The following is a 15,051-nucleotide window of genomic DNA, read 5'->3' on the forward strand; positions in this document are numbered from 1 at the left end:
ACTGCTTGTGAGCTTTATCCTCACATCTAGTCCTTATTTAGTATGAGATCTTCAGAGAAGTGATATTTATCAGTAGCTGCAATGTAGTAAATTTAAATAGCTTTTTTGGCAGCCAAGATGTTATCCAGCAAGAGGTAGTAACAGATGGGATGTGATCAGGCATTTTGATGTTCTCTTTGTGCTTCCCTATAAACACTAAGTAGCAACTGAATTCCTGTAACTACAATTTCCTAATTTGCCCGTTAGATTTCATATAGGTATTTTTTTCCCCTTTAACTGTTTTCTGGGCATGCTTATTTGTACGCAGTCATCACATAAATTCCACTGTCATGTATTTTCTTCTAACAAAATATAAATGTTTTTGCTTGTGTGGAAGACACAGAATACCAATCTGGCATTTTGCACCTACAATTCCTGATCAGATTTATGGCCTAATACTGACATTTGATGATAGAGATTCTTTTCCCTGAGATCTATTTTCTTCTTAAAAAAAGAAACCAGAAGGAAGAAAATAGATCAAAGAATTCTTATTGCAACAAAAAAGACACTGTAGTTTGCTTTTAGATCTTAAAAAGACTTTTTCTCTGAGAATACGTTTTTTGCTCTCATTTGGGAATTTGGGATCTATTCAGAGCACGGAGGAGCTAGAGAATAAAATGATTCTTGTCATTAAAATTCTTCTGCTTGCCATGTTAACGATGACACCACTTAAGGTTAAATCAGACTTGGTAATAAGTTTACTTGATGTAGACTGAAGTGTTTCAGGCTCTTAAAGAAAGATGCTTGAGACATGCACTGAGTGCAAAGCCACAGGTATGTTTGAGTGCCTCTTCTGCACATAGCGTTCTCCAAGTGGGTCAGTGCAGCGGAGCTGAGCTCCAGCTGGTTCGCAGGAACACCGTGCCAGGCTGGTGTTCATGCCTAGAAAACTGGGGTTAGAGGAATTGTGCCGTCAACAGCTAGAAAAGTGCGTCATGTAAAGAGGAAAAGCAGGTTTTAGTTGAAACCGTCACACATCTTTACAAGGCATTATTTCATTGCAAGGCTAGCTCTGTAAAACATCCCTTTTTCATCTCAAGTCACCTGATGAAATAGGAACATGATGCATAGGAACATACAGAGCTGATCTGTGTGTGAAGGCAGAGGCATGCAGTAGAGCCGTGCACTCAACTTCTTTGGTGACTCAAAAAGTTACAATAGTTTCTCAATTTAGTGAGCACTAAATTTATCAGCAGTCTTTAAAAAGGATCAGGCCATCATCGTTTTTTACCACTGTATTTTTAATTTGATTGTAAAAGTGGAAGTGTAGTGCACTGAAAGGTAGTGTTGGTGTGATGAGCAGGTTTTTTAAATGTATACACACTATTTTTCTTTGCTATTTTAATTGCAATAGCACCCAAGACCTCCATTTTTCTACCTGTTTGTATTGTACTACATCATGTAGCAATGCACAGCAAAAAAGCTTACAATATGTCTACTTTGATTAGTAATCAAGATCTTCGGGATAAAAGGTTACTAGTTTTCACTCTGAGCTGTGGGAGTGAATAGTTTTCATGTCTGTTTGTCTCTCAAGCATTGCAGGAAGACCTGCTTTTCTTGCCCAAAACTATTAGAAGTGATGTTACTCTGCTAAACCAGGTTAATTTGTAAAGAAATCCGTTGCCTTTTCAGGGTGCTGGTTTCAGACTGTACTTGGATTTCAAACACATGCCAGCCAGTCTCAGCTTCAGGTTGATCTGATTAGTTGTGGCCTACGCTAAATATACAGCAGTATTGGCCATCTGCAAGAAGAACCGAAGGAGGAAAGAGTATGATATACATGTGATAAGCCATGCTGGGAGAGAGCAGAACTGCAGAAGTAGGATTTGAAGTAGATAATAATATCTGTACAATCAAAACCTGGAGTCAGGTCTCCCAAGTAAATTTTGTATACTAGCAGCTGGTCCTTGCTTTCTTCTTGCTGATGTTAAATCTTGTTATACTTGGGGATGAATCTTTATTTCATTTTTTAAACTAAATTGGGGATTCTCTTTTTGAGATTAGGAAGCAGAATTGAATTATTCTGAGAGAGTTTATATAGTTGCCAGCAGAGAGACTTCTCCATAGAAAAGTTTCCACTGACTTCATTAGGCAGCATCAGCTTCCCTGCCTCTGGGCTCAGGGAGCGAGATAAGCCACAAGGAGTCACTGATGAAGAACTTGACAAAGTGACAGTCAATGTTCCTGTCACCAGGCTCCGTGTAAAGTTACTGGGTACGATCCCTGTCCCTGGGACAGCTTCCCATCATGGCCTATAAACTGGGTCTGCCTGTTCAGCAGCACCATCGTTTCCAGGACACTTTGCTCCCTCGGTACCTAAGTTAACCTTTTAATGAAGCTTCTCTAAAAATAAAGAACTTCTGATCTAAGACCCTTTATGTCTTTTTAAGATAATATATAGGGCAGTGAGCTGACATCTATACAATGTATATATTAATAGCTAACACTGGATAGTTCTTTCCATCCCAAAAGATCCCAAAAGGCTGCAGAATAAACACTCGTCAGGGAACAGCTGCAAATCAAGGCAGGGAAGAACCAGTCAAATCGTAACTCATGGTAAAATAAGACCGAGACAAAGGCATTTTGGGACTGAGGACAACACACTGATTTTATATTTTTGAAAAAATATTATGATTTATTTTACGTGTGTGCAAGACAGAAAAGACACATTGTGTGTATTTTAGTCTTGTCCACAAAATCCGTATATGTCTCATGGTATTCAATATATTTACTTCATGAAAAGGAAGATCTGAGTTGATCCATGGAACCTTTGAACAGGAGTCTCCAGGGAGGGTAAATTTTTCAAACCTGAAATTTAGACCATTAAGCCTGCAGGCCTTGCACATTACATGCTGAAAAATGCTGCTCCTTCTTTGCTCTCCTCCATGATTTTCATAAGTATGCACATTATTAGGGAAACTTAGACAAATGTTGAGTGTATAAAGCAGATGGACTCCTCAGAGTTGTTGCTCAGATTAATTCCAGCAGCCTGAGCTACCTACTGAAATTGAGGATTCGCTTCAGGGGCAATTGGGAGGCCGGGTTGGGGTGCTTTTGTACTGCAATTCACCGTTACCCTGATTTTCTGAGCACCATAGTAAAAGCATCTTGCGTAAGGCAAGTAACAAATTATGTGGAAGATGGTGGATAAGCAATGTTTTTTTGTTCTGTCTGTGCATCAACATCTCCACAAATGTCTTCCCTTCTCTGCCCTCAGTATAACACTTAAAATTTACATCAGAGACCATTATGCAAGGTTTGCATTAGGAAAGGTTGGATATTTCTTCCCCAGCTACCATCTGGGTAATCTGTCTGATCCTTCCCCAGATTCTAATTTATCAATGATAGATTATATGAATTTCAAGGCTAGGCAGTAGCAGAGGGAGGTTTAGGGGTGGGAGAAATTTAAACATTATTGCATGCTATACATAGACTGGGTTTTGTAATATCAGAGAGAGAAGCAGAGGAGATTCAGCCAGTTAACCTAATAGCACAGCTGGTAAAACACTAGGGGGTCTGGGTTAAAACCTTAGCTAGGTCATTAGTTTCCATCTTCCCCAAAGCTATTCACATTGTGAAGAAAAGCAGTCAGACAAATAAACAGTGAGGAGACTGTAAGATAGATATTAAAGTATAATAAGAAAATACTTTTAAAAAAAAATTCCAATCCAGTGCTTTTTCTTAAACAGAACATTGATCCTTTTGTGAAAAGGAGAAATACCACAGTGATCTTTGCAGGAAGCCCCAGTTTTGCTAAGGTGATGTTTTCCATAACTGCTAATTCACATAAGCAAAGAAACATCCTTTGTTGAATGGGTGTGAAGAAATGTGGTCGTTCTGCAGATACTAGCAGATGCCAACGTGAAGAACATCCGGATACCAAAGGGAAACCATGTCACTGTTACACTGGCCCAGAGAACTTCAGATGTTTTTAGTGGCACCCTGATGGACTTGGAGAATACAACAAGGTTTTATGTGGGCTGAAGAAAGAGCTCAATGTAGAAATCAGATTTTTGTTTTTTTCATGGTTAATGGGGAAACAAGAAAGAACTTTCTCCTAAAAACTCTTTGGGACTTTTTTAAAAAAAAGATTGTGATCGGAGAAAGAAATGAGGATTTTAAAATCTTTTTTTAGCTTTTATATGAGTAAAAAACCTATTATCAAGATTATTAGCTTTCTTGTTAGAGGCTAAAGAATAAGCCTCTTAATTTCTCCTATGTCAGTAGTCTCAGTACATTTTTTTATGCTGCTACCCTTCAGTTGCCCAAGTTGCTTGTCAGTAGAAGTGTTCACTCAGTACCAGGGATGTTAGCAAAGATCTGGTGTATTCAATACCTAAATATTACCCATGTCAGTGCTGCTGCTTGGAACACATCTGACAGGTTCATACCAGCGCCATCCAACGATAACGTATTGGTGCAGTACTGTGACTTAGCTGCGCTAAATATGGATCAGAATCTTGTTTGCCATCTGAATGTGAAGGTGTTTTCTTTTTTTGATTTGTGGTTTTTTACCAGCCTGTTAACTGGACGGGAATATTGAGAATTAGTATTTGCATCATCTAAATGAGATTTACACTGCAAGCTGATTTACTCATGCTCACCAACCCATCACGCTGTAGTGTACATTACTGTCGGATGTTCTATGTATGACAAACGTAGGTTTCATAAGTGCTGTCACCAGTCCAGCTGGGCATATTTTAGTAAGGCTGGCTTCTGGAAAGTGAGAATAACAGCTGAGGAAAGTACATTATTTTGAATGTAAAGAAATCTCATGCCTGCTTGTTCTAGAGGCTAGTTTTCCTATGCCACCCACATGGTTTCACTTGATTTACTTGGGTTGTATTCTGGTACATGGGTCAAACCTTCCCCAGTTTCTTCATTGCTGTTATTTGTTTAGACTTGCATAAAATTTTTGGCTGCTTAGATTTTTTCCAGTATCTAAATCTCTCTCACTGTGTCCTTTTTAATGTATATTTTAAGTAGCACCTTAGGAGGTACCATGCCATTCTTTGCCAGTGACAGTAAGTAGTTTGTGGCCAGGTAGCACTGGCTGTCCGTAAGCAATGGACATGTTTTCTTAGCTCCTACAGTCTGTAAGCTGCTCATCTCCAGGTTTGACTGCACCATTTGAGATGTTTGTTCCAGTACCATCAGCAGTCTGTGCAGACAACCTGGTTGCATATTTAGGGTCCTGGTATCTCAGACTTACGTGAGGGTAACAAACTCTTTCAATTACTAAAACGCTTCATTAATGTGTGAATCTTGTTCTGTTGGATGTTTCCTTGCAGTGCTCTGAGGTGCTGACTGTGGATGTGTTTAGCTGGGCAAAAACCCAGACACGGTTCACCAGTCCAAAGACTTCTTGAACTGTCGTTGCCATCTGAGACGGGTGGGCTAGGGAGAGTTTCAGTCTAATTGTGATCTTCCTGAGCATCCTGCCATGCTAACAGGTTGCCAAATTTTATTATATCCACTGCACAGAATATTGTTTTTTTCGTTTGTTTGGCTTTACCCTGCCACTTCTGTCTCAGTGTTATTTACCCATGGATGAGCTACATTTGGGAGTTGCCGCTTTAGATCTGTCTCAGTTCTGTTGTGTTCTCTGGTGAAAATCCTGAGATACTGAATGCAACCCAAACGGCTGTCTGAGGAAGGAAAGTCTGCCAAAAACTGTGTCATGGGTGTGCAAACTTTTGCTCTTTTTTCTCAAGGGTACTGGCCAGTGCCTTGCTAACTTACCAAGCATTGGAAATTTGTGTGATTCCCCACACACTCAAGTTTTTCCTTTATAGGTAGTGGAAAATACCTCTTTTCACATATTTCGGTTTTTTGAGCAGATTTGTAAGTAGATAATTTTATGTTATTTTTCTCTAAGTATTTGATGATTAGTGAATGCATCCAATCTGTTTCTGCTTTTCTCATTCGATGATTTTCAGAGTAATAAGCCTGTCTAGCCCCTTCTTTAGCCTCTGCCCTTGAACAAGGAGAACTTCCTTATTCCTTACTCAGAAGGGTTCGTCAGTTGTTTTGGTCCCGTGCTCTGTCACTAAGCATGCCTCTCTAGAAAAAGCAATAGCCTGATGTATTTTCTCTTATGTAAGTTCTTTTTTTACAAAGTACCATTGCAAGTTGTATCTTTCCTCATTTTTTATTTATCAAATGTGTAATTTAATGATGATCTGCTATCGCTGTAAACTCCTAAGTTTTCCTGAGCTTAAAATGAGTAAGTGTTCCGTGTGTTGTCAGGTTTAATTCATTCATGAAAATCAATGCACTACTCCTGGCTAAATCAAAAGACCTCTCATTGACCGTGGGTTAAGTGTGTGCCAGTAGACAGTTGCTGTCCATCAGCTAATATGCAGTAACTTGTTACTTTGCAGTCACTTCCTTTGTGTTTGAGCTCCTGCTTTCCTGGAAAGGTTTTTTCATATTCAAGCCAAGACTTTAAAATATCAGAAGAATCCATTTCAGATTTTACAGCAACACCCAGCACATTCGGTGGGTGTTTTTCATGGTTAGTGCTAAGGAGATAGTATTCAACAAACAGGTGATTTTATATTGGTCAGTGTACAAATGTAATTAAGACAACCTTAGTGCATAATTTCACTAAGTAATTTACTGTTGTTTATCTGTTTTGTGTACACATATGCATAGGGGAAAAACAAGATTTTAAATATTTTTACAAAGGCATCATAAATGGTATTAGCTATATGATGTATATCACCAGGTGTTAGTACTGTATAGGACAACAGAAGCTTCATTTTTGTCTTTTCCTTTATCAAAGGAGCAGAAACACTTCTATCATAAGCATTTTACCTGTTTTGTATTTTTTCTCTGTATTGTGCTAAAAAGACAGAAGAAGAATACGCTGCTACCTGACCATTTTTAAACCTTGTGCGTATGTTCTATTTGAACATGCAAATATATTTTATTATAGTTATGGTGTGCTAATTGTTAATAGTATGCTACTGTTTCATTTAGAACTAAAAAAAAGAAAAGACAACTCTACAACATTAAATTAGCTTTTAATAAAGACAACCTTTCTTTAAGTACATAAATGTAGTATAAAAAATAGCTAAAAAGGAAGAGAACAATTCTGTCAGGCTCACTTTATTCAGCTATTCCTGAAATAGCTTAGTTTGCCAAAATCCACTCAAGTGTTTTTTTGGTAAGTAATCTCTTGTTGTGATGGCAAGTAAAGCATCATCTGTACCTCTTTTATCACTAATATTAAGGGAAAGGAGTAGATTCGTTCACTGATGAGCATGTTGCCATTGCAATTTTTAAAGTCTTAACTCATAGCTGTTCCCTAGCAGTTTATTTAAAAGACAAAAAACCCCACCTTGTCACAGAGGTTGACATGTCAGATGCAGTCTGGCTGTTTAATCACTCCACCGCCTTTACTCCAGTGCAGCTCTAATGTAATCCTACTTCCTGTCTTTACAAAAGCAAACTTTATCTTAGATCTAATTTTCTGGAAAGAAAATTTATTTCTTTTTGTATCGGTTATAAAATGAAGCTGAACACTAGGGAAAATGTGTGTAAATAAGGAAAAATGAATGAATGCCAGCTGCTCCCTTTCATTTCTGATAAGATTTCTAGAATTGATGTTGTTTTCTCTTTATGATGCAAGAATGTTAACATCTTGACCAGGAACCCCTTTTCTTTCTAAGACATCTGAGCTTTCTGCAAATATTTGAAACGCTTCAAACTCATGCACTGGTCTCTGGACGTTCACTGGGCTCTCACAGAGGTAGGTGAGGATAGACTCTTCTTTGTTGTAATGGAATCCAGATCACAGTAGGAACCTGATCTTACCTTCTTCTCCACGTTGCATCTATAGCTGAAATTACTTCTCTGCTCTCTGGAAGGAAGTTGGAGCGTGTCCTATTCTAAGGGGATGCTTCAACGTACTGTACAGACAGTGATAGAAGGTAGTATGGCAGAGATATTCTTCCTGAATTGCAGGCTTCCTTTTCCTTAATTCTTTACCTGTCCATGCTCTAGAGAAGATAGCAAAGCCAACCTCATTTGAGAGGGATCTGACTCCCTCTGGGATGATGAAACTCATGCCTCGCGTCCAAAGCTGCTAAGGAGTCTGTTCTGTTCTTCTTGTGTTAATCAACATCTCTGTAAACTAAGGCCAGAGCATGAGTTTGAGTAGTATCACACAGTTATCTCTGCTGTTGAATTACTGGCGTGCCCCATGGCATGGTTTTGGCTGATGGCTGTGAGCACTCCCCGAGCCACAGCCCAGGGCATGATAAGGCAGCACAGGGGACTGTGCACAGGAGTCATACAGATAAGACTACCAGGATTGAGTGGGAAGGTTTAGCTGGGCGGACACGAGCGTGCCACATCGCTCTCCAGGCCAGGGAATGGTCGTGGCATGTTTTATTTATGACTGTACACATAGCCACACAGTCCATTTCACAGCGTCAGAAGCGGATTATGAGAAGTTTCCTGAAGAAGAGGTCATTTGAGTGGAAACATTTATTTCACTTATTACTCTAGTTCCTTCAGGAGCCCTTCTGACAACAGCAGAGCTGGCTAAAACTGATATTCTCCATGTTCTCCATTAGACATTAGTCCATGTTCTCCATTAGATTCAACAACCAGCAGTCCCTCTGCATCGCTACTGGAAATCACTACAACCCGTACAAACGATAGCTTTTCAATGTGTCATCCATCCTTTTGGTGTTAAAAAAAGTACTGCCTGCAATAATAACCAGGCTGAAAAACCTTTATCGCTAGCACAATGTTTGGAAAGTTACCTCGTATAGATTAAAAGGCCCACAGTGAACAGAAACCCCTCACTTCTGTACTAGATATAGGAGTAACTTTACTATCTTTATAATAAAAAACTTAGTGTGACCAGTACAAAATTTTTCATTTAAATGGATCCCACGAGTGTGATATATATGGTGTATGTGTGTCGGGAATGCAAGCCTTTATTTCATACAGACATACGATTGTATTAGGTTTCTAAATTAGTTACAGCACTGTCAGCAGAAGACATAGACTTTGTAATAAGATTTGTGTGCAGAGTGGAACTATTTTAAAAATCGAGGGGTCTGTTTCGAAATAAAGCTAAGTGGAGAAGGTCATATGAGCTTTCCTTTGCAGAAGTATGGAGTTTTCCAACCAGTACAGACCAGTTTCCAAGCCACCATTTTGCCCTTGGTTATTTGCTGTGCCACATGCCAGTGCATGTGGTCCAGCTTCCTCCAGAGCAGGTGCCAGGCTCTGACTTTGCAGTTCAAGTGTGATCAAATCCCTTGTCTTGGGGCTTGCACAAAGATCAGGAAAATTCTGTGCATATTCTTCCAAACCTTGCGGTTGTTAGAATTTTAGCACATTATGGGTTGAGCTGTTCATAGCACGAAAGAACTGGGCTCAAGGGGATGCAAGATCATCTCGGCTCCTGGTTTTTCCCCTTGCGACCTGCAGCATTAGCTTGTTGTCTCTCTGACAGGGTTTTAGTGAATGGATAAGTATGCTATATAGCAAAAGTTTGTGGAGGGCTCAAAAACTGTTTACATGTGTTTGGACTCAAAGCCTGATCTATGTTAAAGTACACACCACCTTTCATTTCTACATTGCGGATACTGTCCCCTTTCGTACAGCACTTTGTCAGCAGTGTACAAACGGGGAGACTGACCTGCAGAAAGGCGGGAAGGTCGTTCACCCAGTGTCACCTACTGTGTCAGTAGAAGCAGCGCTAGGATGAGTTCAAGACGTGCTTGTTGGGGCTGTCGTCCCCACAGAGAGACCCCTGAGCCGTCTGGTTGTGGGAGCCATAGCACCTCAATGTTTTCAGTTATGAGTTTAATCATGTGTCTATATATGGCTCAGAAAAAATTACCTCTCTTCATTAATCAGGCATTGAGTGTTCGGTCTGTGTGACGTTTGATGCTAACCAGTGGGAGGACACTCCGGACCTTTAGGAGAGTCATCCTTCTGCCACCTCTCCCTCCTCCTGTCACCCGTTTCTGTCTGTCTTCACAACTTGTCTTTGCCTTTCTCTCCCCTTTTCTCTCTTTTTCTTTTTCCAATCTTCCCTTCAGCAGCTTCCATTTGTCCACTCACTGTCAGGGGGTTTTGCTCTTACCTTTCCTCTATTCCCTCCCTCATGTAAGGAAAGGTGTAATTAGCTGCCAGGTGAGGTGTCTTTTGGCTTTCAACTTCACACCTCCCCGCATGCATGCCACTAAAATTAATGGAGGGGAGTGGAAACAGGCACCTTGCATAAACAGTGCTTCAGCTCTCTGCAGCCGCAAAGCGTGGGTGCCTGAACTAGTTGCAGGATGGGCCAAAATGCAGACTTGCTCGTGCACGTTTGCCCGCTGGGCAGCAGCGCACCGTGCCTCCCGCCTCACCGGGCACGGGTGAGCCGCCAGCGGCCTCGCGGGCTGCCCGTGGCAGCAGAGCAAACGTCGTCCTTCAGTACACTCGCATTTTGCCTCTCAGAGAAATGCGAAGATGAAATTTAATATGCAGGCAGAACAGAAGAGAAAGCGGATTTCCTCCAGAAATAAGAAAAAAACCTTGCCGTCTCCTCAGCACATCCTCTTCAACATTGAAAGCAGCACTAAAACCTTTCAGGGTAAAATGTTAGAAAACCAGCATCCCTGCATAGACATTTCATGAGCAGGATTGCAGGATTTTTCCCAGCTCATGAAAACTTAAAGAAACCCCACCACAAAACCCTCTTCTTCTCCCATTTAATAGGCTTAGTTCTGTTCCTTTATATGAAGCTTCTAGATTTTATAGCATTTCACTAGGTCTCTTGCTGCAGCTTTTGAACCTTAAATTGAATTGGGATTCATTAATACATTTACAAAAGGGAAAAAGGAGAGAATGCAATACAGGTGTGCTGGGGACAGACCAAAAGAAGGACCTAGAGCACAAATACATACCAAAACGACTTTTTTTTCTGGCTGGTATGACTAGCCTTCACATAACGGGAAATTTTAGCTCTGGAGAGTTTGTGGGCAATAGGAGTATTTACAGTGGATTTCTATATGCTGAAGTTACGCATTTTGGTAGCAACATATAATTTTGGAAGTTATGATACTCCCACTGTAAGTCATCAGGCAAATTCCCTACTACTTATTAGGTAATGCAGATAATTGCCTTTAATTTTTTTTCCTAAAGATTGTTTTAATTTTAAAATCAGCAGCCATTTGTAACTAAGCAGGGCTGCCCTGTCTTTCTTTTACAAGTGAAAGTTTTTGAGCCTTTTATACAGGTTTTGGTTGTTGAGACAGCTTTGCAGACCTGGAGATGCATTTGTTTCTGTTCATATGAACAATAGCAGTTTTCTGGGTATCTTTAGTCTGAAAATAACTAAAGAGGGTTGGTTTTTTTTTTTAATGTCGAAGATTTCTTAAATGAAGAACAGTTACCTGAATATTAATTTTTGCTTTGGCGCTTTTTTCCCTTTAGGTTTTATGACAGGCATACAGAGGAACCCCCAAATGTCACAGTATGGACCTCAGCAAACTGGACCTTCCATGTCACCACACCCCTCACCTGGAGGCCAAGTGCATCCTGGAATTGGTAGCTTTCAGCAGAGTAATTCAAGTGGTACTTATGGGCCTCAGATGAGCCAGTACGGACCACAAGGTAAAATGCTTGCTGGTAATACATATGATAATTTTTATATATATATTTAGAAAATATATATGTACCATGTATCTAGGTGGGTATGTGATTTCTTAAAAACAAACAAACAAAAAAAAACCCACCAAAACCCAAAAAACACCAAAAACCACACACAACACCCTCCGTAAAAAAAAAACCCTAAACAAACAAAACTGTCATCCAGAGGTAGAGCTGCACCTTGTGGAAGAAGCTGCTTCTGTTATTAGCACCTTTCTTTGTATAAAAATAGTGACCTGAAACTGGGCAAGGAAATGATGAATATGTTGCATTGCCAGGGCCATTGTTTGGGAGTCCAAGCATGTTATCTCTGCAACGAGGCCATGTTTGACCAAGCATGGAGTAAGGGTCACAACACCGATCCCAAAATAGGACTTCTTTTCTTAGATGAAATCCCAAGGCCAATCTGAAATTGCGTGGTGACTGTGAGGGTTAAAGTCTTCTTATTAACGAGCATAATAATACAGTGGCTACTGTGGGAATATAATATTGAGCTCTAACGCATACGGTTTGTGAATCTTAACTAATCCTTCAGACAGAGAGAGACAGTTCTTTTTATTTTGCTTGTTTGACAGAATTGTTGGAGGACTAAAACAAAAATAGAATACACAGTTTCTGCCCCTGGACAACTTTGAACTTGTCTATTGTTTTGCCTTTAATGGGTAACCTTTATAAAGTATGCATCTGTTTAGGGGTTTAATGAAGTTGAAGTCAAGCTGCAGAATATATAAGGGGCAGTATTTTCTTTAGAGAAACATAAAGAAGCTTTTCTATTTCCTACTTCCTACTATTGCTTTCTTACTTAAAATCCTCAAAAGGGACTGGAGCCAGCGATGGGAGACGCTGTAAGGGCTCAATGGCTTCCCCATGCAAGCAAGGATGGTTATTTTAATCTCCAGAGTTTCTGAGAACTAGTTCTGATGTTTGTTTGCAGGGAGCCTTGCTGCCCTGCGCAATGGTCCTTTCTGTTTCATCTCTGGGTAGCGTTTGTTGTAGTGTTCTGAGCACAAGGCTACAAGCCAAGATTTCCCAGTTTCTAATTTTGGCTCTGCTTTTTACATCATCTTTCAACTTAGGCAAGTAGATTCATTTCTCTGCTTCGCTTTCCTTAACTGTAAGATGGGGCTAGTAATGCCTTGTAGCCATGTGTGAAGATTAATTACCTAACTCCAGTTGACTGGTGCTTTCCTTTTATTTGGAAAGCATTTTGTGGCCATAAAATGCTGTCCAAGTGCTTATTTTTATCTGCACAGTGAGCAACTAGCTTAACTGGTAAAAATCCAGTGGATTTATGATGTGCTATCCTGACTTCCAGCTGTACTGCTGTTGCTGAGATTCCGAACCATGGGAATAGTGGGTGTCAAGTGCAGTAAAACATTAGCCATCCACACTGATTGAATGGAAAGGTTTTTGTACTAAATCAATGCATTTAAGTAACATGCCGAATACTACTTTCTTTTTTGCTTGAGTTCAGCAGTTCTTTTCCTCCCTCTGTAGATGAAAGTGCCTATGTAATGATTTTATGGGTCGCGGTCAGGAAGAAACGGCTATTAAAAAGTGAACTTGAGGGGCAGGAAGAAAATGAGCATCATTGTCATTAACAGGCCGTTTCAGAAGGGTCTGGTGAATAGTGTGATGGATGAAAAGCGTGTTCTTCTGCCAGCTCTTGGAGAGTACTGGTGATCTTGTGCACTGGTCATCATAAAATTAGGGCCCTGCAGGCTTTCAGCTCTAAGGTAACAATTAGAGCAGAAGAATACTACGTTTTCATCGGGCTAATGTGACCATTAATAAAATCTGGGGATGAACATGGTGATATTTCAAAGTCATGTATTTACCTGGATTTAAGTTTTTCATTTTTAATGAAAGTAATCTATAATTGCAACTCTTAACATACCCTCTTACAAAGCACAATTATATGCCAGCAATGATGAATATATAATAATGTTACCCCATTTGCCTTTTATTGCCAAAATAACAAATATATTAAAAATTACCTGGGTTGCAACCAAGTTCTTAAATTATTAAACTAAAATAATTCGCAAGGATTTTATTTGCTTTCCATGTTTTGTTCACATAGGCCTTCCTCCAGAATATTGCTAAGCATAGGCTAAGTTTGACAGGACTACTTGTATTTTTATATACGCGTCAAAGCATTCTGTGACATTAAGCTTTTAGTTTGAATGCTAGATTTCACTATGTGCTGTCCTGAAAACCGTTGCTCGAGGCTAGTGTCCTTTCCCTGCAGTGGAATTGCTCACCATAGTAAAGACTACACCAGTAAGTTTGGGTTGGAGAAATTAGCCCCCAGTTTATGAGAGCAGAATGATCCATTTCATGCATATGGTTGATTTATTTGGTTATCATGTGTTTACATGACACTTAAATCTATAATAAGAGTAGAATATATTTTCCCAGGAAGCAGTTCTGTACTGGGGACCTAGTCCAATCCTGTGAAACCATTTCCTACAAAAATAAAAAATGGCTTTGGCTCCACACTTCTGTGTGTCTGTGATACAACACAGGAGCATGCAGTACAGAACATTCGTTTTAATCTTGTATTAAATCCCGGCATTTTCCTGTCCCCAAGAATAAGAAAAAGCAGAGCGAGAATGGAAGTTGTTACTAAAAGAAACAGTCTCTTTGGTTTGTTTTTGGACAACATCTAGCTCAGGGGCTAATGGAGCTCTGGTCTATGACCTGAGCATCAAACTGCTGCCACAGCAAAATGTCCCTTAAATGCACTCTGGAGAGCAGTCAGATGCTGTAGTCAGTTGGGTCTTTTAAGACTGGGGCAGAGAAAAACTTCCTGTGAATCAATAAAACGTGTCAGAAATGCATCCCGACTCCCTAACTTTTCCTATCAATTCAGCAGTAAAACTGCGCTGTTTGGGTATAACAAAGAGAGAAACCACTACTGAGTATGTTTGAACCACCCCAGAACTTCACAGTAAGTTAAACCCCCTTTTGTTCATGGTAAAGTGATATGAATTGAGTATTTGTGCTTTGTAACCTTTAATGTTGGACTCATTTCGCAAAAGCACTTTGCTATCTAGCTCCCACTGATTTTAATCCTAGAATTTAATTAAAGTGATAGCATCTTAAGGATGAGATGCTCTAAGTATCTTGAGAGTCTGGACATCCGAATCCAGACCCACATATGCAACAGCCTGTGGAGTTAAGACTTAAATATCAACTATATCTACCAAAGTCCCCTAGGTAAAATAGTTTCAGAGGAATTCAGAACAATACATTTAAATCATCTCTACAAGAAAAACTTGATGGTTAAGTGCACATGTAAAAAATTCTGAAATTATTTTAAGGTACTATTTTTAATACTGTGAA

General features: G+C 39.8%; 1 protein-coding gene across 1 annotated transcript in view; it reads left to right on the plus strand.

The window, feature by feature from the left end:
* The window catches only part of LOC104081558 (AT-rich interactive domain-containing protein 1B-like), a gene marked incomplete at its 3' end in the record, with an annotated part of 78,758 nt that overhangs the window by 34,504 nt on the left and 29,203 nt on the right, over window positions 1-15,051 (plus strand). The window contains exon 4 of the mRNA XM_009584355.1: window positions 11,491-11,670. Within this exon, the coding sequence (XP_009582650.1) occupies window positions 11,491-11,670 (180 nt within the window). The remainder of the gene's footprint in view (window positions 1-11,490; window positions 11,671-15,051) is intronic.

Source organism: Fulmarus glacialis, unplaced genomic scaffold, assembly GCF_000690835.1.
Source record: "Fulmarus glacialis isolate BGI_N327 unplaced genomic scaffold, ASM69083v1 scaffold36838, whole genome shotgun sequence".
Lineage (NCBI taxonomy): Eukaryota > Metazoa > Chordata > Aves > Procellariiformes > Procellariidae > Fulmarus > Fulmarus glacialis.